The 10,448-nt window shown below is 55.1% G+C and overlaps 2 protein-coding genes across 2 annotated transcripts; both read left to right on the top strand.

Annotated features, from left to right (window-relative positions):
• Window positions 1-3,974: 3,974 nt before the first annotated feature.
• GLN1 (glutamate--ammonia ligase) lies at window positions 3,975-5,596 on the top strand (the record flags this gene model as incomplete). Its single annotated transcript, XM_049389440.1, has 4 exons — window positions 3,975-3,977; window positions 4,029-4,061; window positions 4,115-4,207; window positions 4,574-5,596. The coding sequence occupies 4 exons, from the start codon at window positions 3,975-3,977 to the stop codon at window positions 5,594-5,596; spliced, it is 1,152 nt and encodes a 383-aa protein (XP_049242633.1).
• Window positions 5,597-6,281: 685 nt separating this feature from the next.
• On the top strand, window positions 6,282-10,372 carry J4E84_006852 (uncharacterized protein; the record flags this gene model as incomplete). The annotated part of the gene is made up of 10 exons (XM_049389439.1): window positions 6,282-6,491; window positions 6,554-6,673; window positions 6,728-7,768; window positions 7,820-7,943; window positions 8,632-8,817; window positions 8,872-9,109; window positions 9,166-9,298; window positions 9,347-9,379; window positions 9,465-9,719; window positions 9,770-10,372. 10 exons carry the CDS (start codon window positions 6,282-6,284, stop codon window positions 10,370-10,372), a joined length of 2,943 nt encoding a protein of 980 aa, XP_049242632.1.
• Window positions 10,373-10,448: the final 76 nt, after the last annotated feature.

The raw sequence follows: 10,448 nt of genomic DNA, 5'->3' as shown, positions 1-10,448 counted from the left end.
GGTTCTATCAAGTCGTTCGTCAGTGTTTGCTTCAGTGAAGGTTGTGACGTACTCACTGTAGTGACTGCACCGCTCAGATTCGAGGGGACAATGTTGTCAAGAAAGAGGGGAGTGAGACGGATGTAGCCAGAAGCATTTTGTGCGCGTAGTGAGAGGGTAAAGCGTGCCTGCCTTCATGTCCGTATCGGGCAACCGCAGATCCTCCGCATTCACCTTCTTCTGACATATTCCTTGTTTACAATAACTCTTTCGTGAGTAGATTGTATGCTTAGGGTGCAATGGATTCGCCAACAACTACGTGACCAGATCATCCCATCTTTCGTCGGCTCAGTCTTCCACATCAACTGATGGACTTTCATGAGCCTAGCTAGCTATACATCCTGCTGTTCCACCAGGCCGATAGTCTCTCACTTTACTTCACCTTTCTGAGTCGCGCGAGCCGGTTTGCGGACATCCGCAGGTTTTGGGACTTAAATAAGCACTGCGATTGCCGTAAGGCTTTGCGAATACCTCGTCAACACACCATACTGTTACGCAGTCTCCAAACGCAAGTTCGATGCGAAAAACGCGCAGGGCAGGAGCGTCGTGGTTGCTGTTACCCCATCGCAATCGCTCATTGGCCACGGCTGTAGCCCAAGCTTCCTCCCCTCATCATGCCCCAACTTCACGACATGACCACGCAACACAATTGAATCTTCTTTTGAATACTTGCTTCCTGCTCTTCCAGTTTCGTCGCGTTCTCAAGACATTCATGCTTCCGCCTTTCGCCGCCCGTCAGGCGATGCCGTTGAGATAGGGTCAGACCAGCCACGAGCTTCTGTGCTAGTGTAGGCAAGTACCTATATTTCGATGCAAACAGCTCGACCGGCAGTGATGAACGTTCATCTGTACCTCCTTGAGCGAACGCCGAATTCTGCTGCCCCATACCCACCAAGGCGCTGAGGAAACTGAAGCGGAAGGAACGACATCGCGTTTCTCGTCTGTCGCTGCCAGAAGGAGCGGAGTGAGATGTCTCTATTCTACTGCTCATCTTCAAACAAACCACTCAGGTGAAAAAGCGACAGTGGTAGCGCGTGGCCCACGACGTACTCCAGTCTTCCTTCTCTTACTCCGCTCTCTCTTTCATCCTCTGGCGCAGGATCACCTCGATGTGAGCGAAAGGCCGCCATGCTGTCCCACTCGCGAGGCGGTACCTACAGTCGGGACAGAACTCGCTGCTGTTAATCGATCCCATGTCCTCGGCATAGGTACATGCCAAGGCGTGTCCGTCGACGAATCGAGACCGACAACATGGCTCACCTACAAACCGATCACGACCCCAGTGGCAGCAGGGCCGATGATAGACGTGTTCGATATAACACATGTACCGCTGTGTGATGGGGACGTCTTGTCTGAGCGACCAATTCCACGCCCTGGAGGTGCCGACAGGAGTGATTGGACGAACACTGACCTTCCGCAGACAATACCATATTGCCAGTGTACAAACACGCAAACACTACGTGAGTCTCCTTCATTGTGCAGCGACAGAGACAATATCGCGGAACCGTCTGCTCGCAATCCCTTGTTCCATCCCGACGTTTGGCGTCGCAACTGCTACTTCGTCAATGCGTCATTGGCATTCACCATGATTGGCCCATGTCGATACAGTGGACCATGAATCGCCGACAATCACTTCTCCAGCATGTTCGGAAGCTCAGTAACCGCGATCAGGAGAAGCTAATTGCGCCATTGACTGAGAGCGGGTGGAGTTGTACTAACGCGAGATCAGTGCGCATAACCTATAGCATCATCGCCCCCCATCCGGCAGCGACGCCAACATCTACCCCGGATTTTCCAACACCATGCTACTGGCGCCATTTCCGGAGGCCTAGCTTCCCGGAGGTCGGCCATGGCCAAAATCTTCCCCCGTATCGTTCCGAGCGCTTCGTCCAGCGTAGCCTGTGCTGCTGCAGGTACACCCGTTGCTGCCACCCCACCACACCCATATCGCGCTGCAGGTCATCAATCGTCCCGGACCGCACCAGAGGGGTCGTGCCACACATTGCTTCTGTGCGCACGCCGGGTATCGCAGCGACGCAGCCCAGAGGCCAATGCCATGTGGCAGAGACACCGTTCGCCGATGGCTGCGTTGGTGGGAACGGATCGACGTTGGGACGTCTGATGGTTGGCCTCCATAACTCCCAGCGCAGCTACACGTCGTCTCGCGAACGACTCGCAATGTCTGGTGGTGTTGCGTCTCCGGTTGGTATAGGCCGCACGTGTGAGCACTGTCCATGCTCAGCACCACCACTCCACTGGCTGACTGGCTGCCTGGCGTGAACCATGCAGATGAGGCTCCCTGGATCAGCGCAAGCTATCATCTGGGGAAATACAAGCATTCTCGACCACGCTCCAGCACACGAGCGGGCCTCCAGCCTTGCCTAAAGCGGAGATGACACCGCCACACGCACGGTTCCTGATCTTCACGTCAAACGTCAGGCTGTTTGTGAACTGTGATGTGACGTTTGCGCAGACGGTGCTACTTGTGAGATATTGACATTGTGAAAAGCTGTTGTTGTGTCGCTGGCGGGCAAGCATGTCATCCAGGGCGCAACGGCCGGCGGCGTTACTCGATGGGCTAACGTAACATGGAAATTCGCCCATGTCCCTTATCTCTGGTGCCAGGGGGCATGCAGTGCTAGCGGATCGACGGCTCGCCCGCAACCCCGCTAAGCCCAACGTCGACGCACGATAATGTTGAGCCGACGTCGCTGTGCGGCTTTTTTACCTTTGTCGGGATGTCTCGAACGCGCTGGATTAATCACAATCGTGGGGTTGGAGAGGGATTATCATTTGGATGACGGCAATTCGTGCAACTCGAATGTGCCGCGTGCGCGCTGTGTCGCCGGCGGGCCAGGAAACCTGTGGGGTTGAGATGGGAATCCTCCAGCCGTACCATCGAAGTCGAGACGACACCAGCGACAGAGACTTCCAGCGCTCTTCTAGAATAATGCACGTCCTCTGGTCCCAGACAATAAAACGGACACACCGGTCGGAAGGCTATTAGAGTCTCGGATGCTGACTACAAGAAACGACGTTGAGCGGTTTGCGTGATGCTGCCATGACGAGGCAGGACTAACTGCAACTGCAGCCATTGGCCCGAACCGGCCTTATCGCCCCCCGATGTCAACCCCGGGCAACGGCGCGCCCTGCCCAGCGCGACGGTTATGCACTACAGCGAGCTGGGCATGCAGGTGTCGCGAGACGTGGACGCGCAGGGTCTGGGTATTCAGGGTTACGCAGCTCGTGTTGGGCACAGGTTGGCGATGCATACGAACGGCCATCGCAAAGCAATAGTCGTGTGGAGCGGTGTGTCGTAACTGTCGTTGGTACGGGCCAAGGCCGAAGGGCATGACCAATTCGGCAGTACCTGGATAAAATTAGCTGCCCTTACAGCGACGCTACCCAGCGTCAAATCGCTCAAACTCGGAAGCTGGTGAGGCTGTGCGTCTGTGCGTTCGCCCGTCAGCCAACATCACGATGCGCGACAAAGACCGCGTGGGCCTATGGTAAGCCTTGGAAACCGGCGACGCGAGATTGGGCACAATATCACCAGAGAGACGGTACAACCGTGGCTAGCGGAAGCCTAGAGATTGCAGAGTGGGCAAGGCATGCTGGGATGCGGCGTAAAGTCGCGCGTTTAGAGACATTGATTGCTTCTTCATCCCACGGAAACAGTTCGGCGACGCCTCTTGGCTACGGCCAGCCTAAGTAGTATCTGAGCACGGCTAGCCCCGCCACAGGCCGAGACAGTCAAAGCAATCCAGCATTCTTACCTTATAACAGACCCCCAGGCCCGCTATCCTTATCTACTTGCCCATCATAACTCCCCACTTCACACAGAGACCCCTCTTATAACCCCTCCACTGCCTTGTCTTGTCGCAGTCAAGAGTTACTTGCTATTCCCTCACCACCACACATACACAACCACAGTCATGGTACGTGTCCCCGACTGCTACTACATGCGCCCCTTGCTGACGATACTCTAGGCGAACTCAACGATTGTCTCCAATGCGGCCAACGTAAGTCTACTGCTCGCGTGCTACATCCAAACACATGCTAACGCGCATTGCAGCTCAAGAAGTACCTCGACCTCCCCCAAAAGGGCGCCGTCATGGCCGAGTACGTCTGGATAGACGGTTCCAACGGAATCCGCTCCAAGTCAAAGGTGAGCATTTTCCAGCTTTCCGATCCTTCAACCCGATCTCCACGATCTCTGCGATATACCGCGGCATTTGTACCACGCTACGGCTGCGGATCGGTCTAGTCTGCGGTTCGAGGTTCTAGCCGAGAGCAGCAACTGGCTGCGACGCGCCGTGCGATACACAATCTGGAGAAGCCCTTCGACGACTGGAGTTGCGAGCGTGGTGGTCTGCATGTGTGACGCACATGGCGCCAATCGCTCCTTCTGCCGGAAGTTTTGGCGTTCCTTCTTATCGCACCCCACCACCAGCCACAGCCCGCAGTGACGTCGTTCCCTTATCCCACCCGACTTCATTCCGATTACCCGAGGCTCATACTGACATGCACGCAGACGCTCAAGTCCAAGGTCGAGAGCCTGAAGGACCTCCCAGAATGGAACTTTGACGGTTCGTCGACGGGCCAGGCGCCCGGCGACAACTCGGATGTCTACCTCCGCCCCGTTGCATACTACCCCGACCCCTTCCGTCTGGGCGACAACGTCCTGGTCATGTGCGAGACGTACATGTCGGATGGCTCGCCCAACGCCTACAACTTCCGCCACGACGCCGCCATCATCTTCGAGAAGCACAAGGAGCACGGCTTCTGGTTCGGTCTGGAGCAGGAGTACACCCTTCTCGACGAGTTTGGCTGGCCCTACGGATGGCCCAAGAACGGCTTCCCCGCCCCCCAGGGCCCCTACTACTGCGGTGTCGGTACCGGCAAGGTCTTCTGCCGTGACATTGTCGAGGCTCACTACAAGGCCTGCATGTACGCCGAGATTGCCATCTCCGGCACCAACGCCGAGGTCATGCCCGCCCAGTGGGAGTACCAAGTCGGTCCCTGCCCCGACATCTCGCTCGGTGACCAGCTCTGGATGTCGCGCTTCCTGCTCCACCGCGTCGCTGAGGAGTTCGGTGCCAAGGTTACCTTTGCGCCCAAGCCCATCCCCGGCGACTGGAACGGTGCCGGCCTGCACACCAACGTCTCCACCAACGAGACTCGTGGCGACAACGGCATGAAGGCCATCGAGGCCGCCATGGAGAAGCTGTCCACCCGCCAAGCCGAGCACATGGCCGTCTACGGCTCAGACAACCAGCTCCGCATGACCGGCAAGCACGAGACTGCCTCCTACGACAAGTTCACGTGGGGCGTCGCCAACCGCGGTTCCTCCGTCCGTATCCCCCGCGCCGTCGCAGCCGAGGGCAAGGGCTACTTCGAGGACCGCCGCCCGGCCTCCAACGGTGACCCATACCAGATCACCGGCATAATCGCCGAGACCATGTACGGCAAGGTCGAGGGCGCCGATGTCGCCAGGTTCGCCAAGAAGGCGGAAACTGTCGAGACCGAGATGGTCATTGACATCCACAAGCCATAAACAAGTCTTCCTTTGCTCCCTCTTCTTCATACCCCCTTTCGCGCTTAGACTATTTGTTTGATGATGTTGCCGCCACCTTCTTTTGATGGCTGGCTCTTGGGCAACAGTGGTTCGGTCGCGTTTCTCACTCTTGCATACATCGATTGAGGTTGCTTGACGACTTGGAATGGAACTGGAACGTAATAGCACGAGCAATGAATTTATGTCCACTGTCTTGACTTCGCATCTTGATTGATGATCTAGTGTCGCATATCGCCGTTCTCTCTTGCGCTCGTTGACATGCAGCTGCTATACACCGACAGCGAACATCAACGACTAGTCCCTGCTGATATAAGCCGTACTGCGATTGGTGGAATGTTAGATTATTCCTCCCGCTGCATCACCACCACAGAGAACATCTTTATACGAGTGCTTTCGCAGATCAGGATTCCTTTTCCGCATCATACTGCCATTCGTCATACACCAAGAGCTCGTTGTCATACTTTTGCCTACCTTTTCCACCTGCACACCCCCGGATAAACCCTTAACCGAACTAGCAAAGGCGCGTTTGTGGCGGTCGGCAAGCGAGCAACTCGGCATATTCTTTCCCCCAGACTTCAATCGTTTATAAAGATGGGGTACCCCACTGGAAGCATGGTGGAGGCTGCCGACTGTTCTAAGGAATCTTTTGTAGTGTGTTCTGAAGATGTCGAAACGCGAAGAGAAGACCCCCGAACCTGTGGAGGGCGTCACGGATTTGGAACGCGTGGTCACTGCCACACACCAAGCGGCGGATGATGCAGAGAAAGAGAATGGGCTTGTGGCTGTGGATACATCGGCTTCTGAGCGCTTGCCGTTTTCGAAAGCACGGTGTGTGGCGCTTGTTACGACGATTGCTGCGGCGCCGTTTTTGAGCGTGAGTGATACCGATAGATGTCGTTGGAGAAGAGAGGAAGAGCACTGACTGATTTGTGATAGACCATGGCGGTTCAAGCATCGGTTATCATTTTACCTACTATCGGGGAGGAATTGGATATCCCAGTTAGTCGTCAGCAGTGGATTATCTCCGCGTACAACCTTACATTTGGCTGCTTCCTGGTACGTCGTTAAACCACCCTCTTTAGTTCATGATTCCCTAACACGACCGTTCAGCTACTATGGGGCCGTCTAGCAGACGTCTACGGCCGACGAATGATCTTCCTCTGGGGCTCCGCAGCCTTCACCCTCACATCAATAGTAACGCCCTTCATCCCCAATGAAATCGGCTTCGACATCTTCCGCGGTCTTCAGGGTCTCGCCGCCGCCGCCATGGCACCAACTGCTCTCGGCATCCTCGCATCTACCTTCCCACCCGGAAAGACCAAAGATATTGCTTTTGGATGTTTTGGCGCCGGAGCGCCACTTGGCGGCGTGTTGGGCAACATCTTCGGTGGTGTCGTGGGCGAGTTTCTGGATTGGCAGTGGGTGTTCTGGCTGTTTGGGATTATTGCGGGGATTTCTACGGTTGCGAGCTACTTCGTTATCCCGATTCCGCCGTTGGGGCCTGAACCCGTGTTGCGCAACACGGTGGATTGGATCGGCGGATCGCTCATCACCATCGGTCTCGTCATCCTCGTATTCGCACTCTCCGAGGGCAACGTCGTGGGCTGGAGTACGCCATGGGTGCCCGTTCTCATCGTGCTCTCACTAATCATCATCGCCGCATTCGGCTTCTGGCAGCACTACCTCGAGCACAAGACAGAAAGACGGCCGTTGATGAAGATGAGTATCTTCAAAAACGGCAAGTTCACTGCTGCCAATGTGCTCATGGCGCTGTTCTTCTCGTCCTTCAACAACTACCTCATCTTCGCAACCTACTGGTTTCAGGACTACCAAGGCCTTTCCGTTATCCAAACCACGCTGCGTTTTCTACCGAATGGCATCACGGGGATTCTGGTGGCTACGATTACGGGGCAGATTCTGTCGCGTGTGCCGGGCGATTATATACTCACGTTTAGTACTATCTGTGTGAGTATATCCTCCTTACTTTTCGCAATTCCCATTCCGGTGCATACGACGTATTGGGCATACGGCTTCCCGGCTATGGTACTCTGTGTCTCGGGTGCGGATACCATCTTCCCTGTTCTCACGTTGTTTGTCGCTAAGACGCTGCCGGCGGAGGATGCTTCGCTGGGAGGGGCGCTTATTACGGCTGTGGGTCAGATTGGGAGGGCGGTTGGGCTGGCGATTGCGACGGCGGTTCAGACGGCTGTTGTGGCTAGGGAGAAGGGGTTAAGTGTGGATCAGATTGGTGGTGAAGGTCATAAGACGGTGCCTTGGGATGATGCGCTCAAGGTGGGTATTAGGACGACGGCTTGGTTTAACTTTGGTATGAGTGTTGCGTCTACGGCTGTTGTCATCTTTTTTATTAGAGGTATTGGGATTATTGGGGGGAAAGGGAAACGGTAGCGCATTAGTGGACTTATCGAGCAAACCACCTGCCCAGGTGGTACCAAATGTTCCCCCGCTCTCCTGCGAACATCGGTCCAAACCTCGGAATGCCACAGAGCCTTAGAATGATAGCGCTGACCCTCAAAACGGTGAAAGCAAAGTCCTCCACCTCAAACCCAGCAAGTAAAACATCAGCCATCTACATGCCCTATCGTCGCGTATCGCCTCTAGCAAATAACAACGTGGTCCATTCGGGTCTATACCCCAAGCGGCTAGTGCAATCACGACATACCACCTCTCGATTTCGTGTACAACCCCAACTCATAAGCCCTTGCAACACGCCCGCCATGCCGTGCGGTAAAGCCGATAACGCTTGTCCTGTCAGAGTTGTGCGCATCTCGCATTCGACGCGGTTGGCGATGCGCTCCAATGAGCGTTTGCGGTCATGCCTGAGGTTTGCCCGTCCGGTCTGGGTCATGACGCTGCCGCGGCTTGAGCTGATTGACCCACGTTCTTGCATCATTGCGAGCTACGAGGGATGCGAGGGTGGTGTGGTTGATAAGAAGAGCTTGGTGCCGCGTCGTCGTTGGAGGGATATTTCACATTTCAATACTTCCGTCTCAAAGTCTGGGCGAACGTAACGATGGCATCGGAGAAGAATGATGCACCCGCCGCATCGACCTCTTCCGCGAGCGATGTGGAAATCGTCCCAGGCACCATCAACGAAAAGAAGTTACTCAGGACATTGGATCTAAGACTCCTACCCGCGGTGTCAATCTTGTATCTGCTCAGCTTTCTTGATCGCAGCAATGGTACAGACTCCTTCATACCCACCGCTGATAATGTTTTGCTGACGGACAATTCAGTCGCCAACGCACGTATCGAAGGCCTGACAACCGACCTAGGCATGACAGGCAACCAATACCTCACCGGCCTAACCCTCTACTTCATCGGCTACGTCCTCTTCGAAATACCGTGCAACATCGTTCTCAAACGTACAACGCCGAAGTTCTGGTTGCCTACGCTTACGGTGGTGTGGGGTGTTGTGGCTACGCTGATGGGGGTTACGCAGAACCTGTCTGGCTTTTTTGCGGTGCGCTTCTTGTGAGTATCGTCAACATGGAGAGGACGATAGTGTGACATCGGCTAATGATTTGCAGCTTGGGGATGGCTGAGTCTGGGCTGTTTCCTGGTGTGGTGTATTATTTGAGTATGTGGTATAAGCGCAATGAGCGCCAGTATCGCATTTCGCTGTTTTTTAGCTGCGCGAGTCTTGCGGGGGCTTTTGGTGGTGTATGCTATCTCCCGTCCTATTCCGATCTTCTGTGCTGACGTTTCCAGATCCTAGCATACGGAATCGCGCATATGCGTAACGTAGGGGGCTACGCTGGATGGCGATGGATATTCATCTTGGTACGCCCCCAACCTGCTCATGAGTTCGTCACTAACAACAACATAGGAAGGTCTGCTCACAATCATCATCGGAATCATCGCGTACTGGTTCATTTCAAACTACCCTGCCACCGTCAGCTGGCTCAGCAAAGAAGAAAGAGCGTTCGTGCAAGCGCGTCTCAAAGCCGACAGCGACGCGACGAACGACGAAGCATTTTCTTGGGCTGAGGTGTTGCTCGCGGCAAAAGACATCAAAATCTGGCTCTACGCTTTTGCCTTCCACACCATGAGTCTCCCACTATACACTCTATCCCTCTTCCTAGTAAGCCCCCCAACCCACAAATCGCACAAACCACTCTAACACCCCCCAAGCCAACAATCATCCGCGACATGGGCTACACATCCGCCCAATCCCAACTCCTCACCATCCCCCCCTACGCCGTCGCAACCCTCTTCACAATCTTCTGGGCCATCCTCTCCGAACGCTACGCCCGCCGCGCCCTCTTCATCCTGACCACCTCCACCGTCGCAATCATCGGCTACATCATCCTCCTCGCCAACACAGATCCCAAAGCACGCCCAGGCGTGTCTTACGTAGGAACCTTCTTTGCGGCTATCGGCATCTACCCTTCCGTCGCCTTGGTCCTCTGCTGGCCCGCTATCAACGTTAGTGGGCAGACGAAGCGCGCAACGGCGAATGCCATGCAGATTAGCATTGGGAATTTGGGGGCGGTGCTGGGGACGCAGTTGTATCGCGCGAATTCGGGGCCGAGATATGTGCTTGGGCATAGTTTTGCGCTGGGGTATTTGTGTTTGAATCTAGTGGTTGTGGGGGTGTTGTGGGTATTGTTGAAGAGGGAAAATGCGGAGAAAGAGAGGGTGTTGGTAGAGAGGCCGCAGACGGGCGGGTTTCATGATAGTGTTGAGGATGTTAAGATGGGGGATCGGCATCCGAGGTGGAGGTTTCAGGTTTGATGGAGAGGGGGCGGAAGAGGATATTGGAAGTCTGACTGGATTACAGCCTTGTGAATCGTGCAATGATATGGATTGA

Source organism: Alternaria hordeiaustralica (genome assembly GCF_023758085.1).
Source record: "Alternaria hordeiaustralica strain BMP 2776 chromosome Unknown scaffold_14, whole genome shotgun sequence".
NCBI classification, from domain to species: domain Eukaryota; kingdom Fungi; phylum Ascomycota; class Dothideomycetes; order Pleosporales; family Pleosporaceae; genus Alternaria; species Alternaria hordeiaustralica.
Note: the sequence above shows the minus strand (reverse complement) of the source record. Positions and strands in the feature narration are given on the sequence as shown.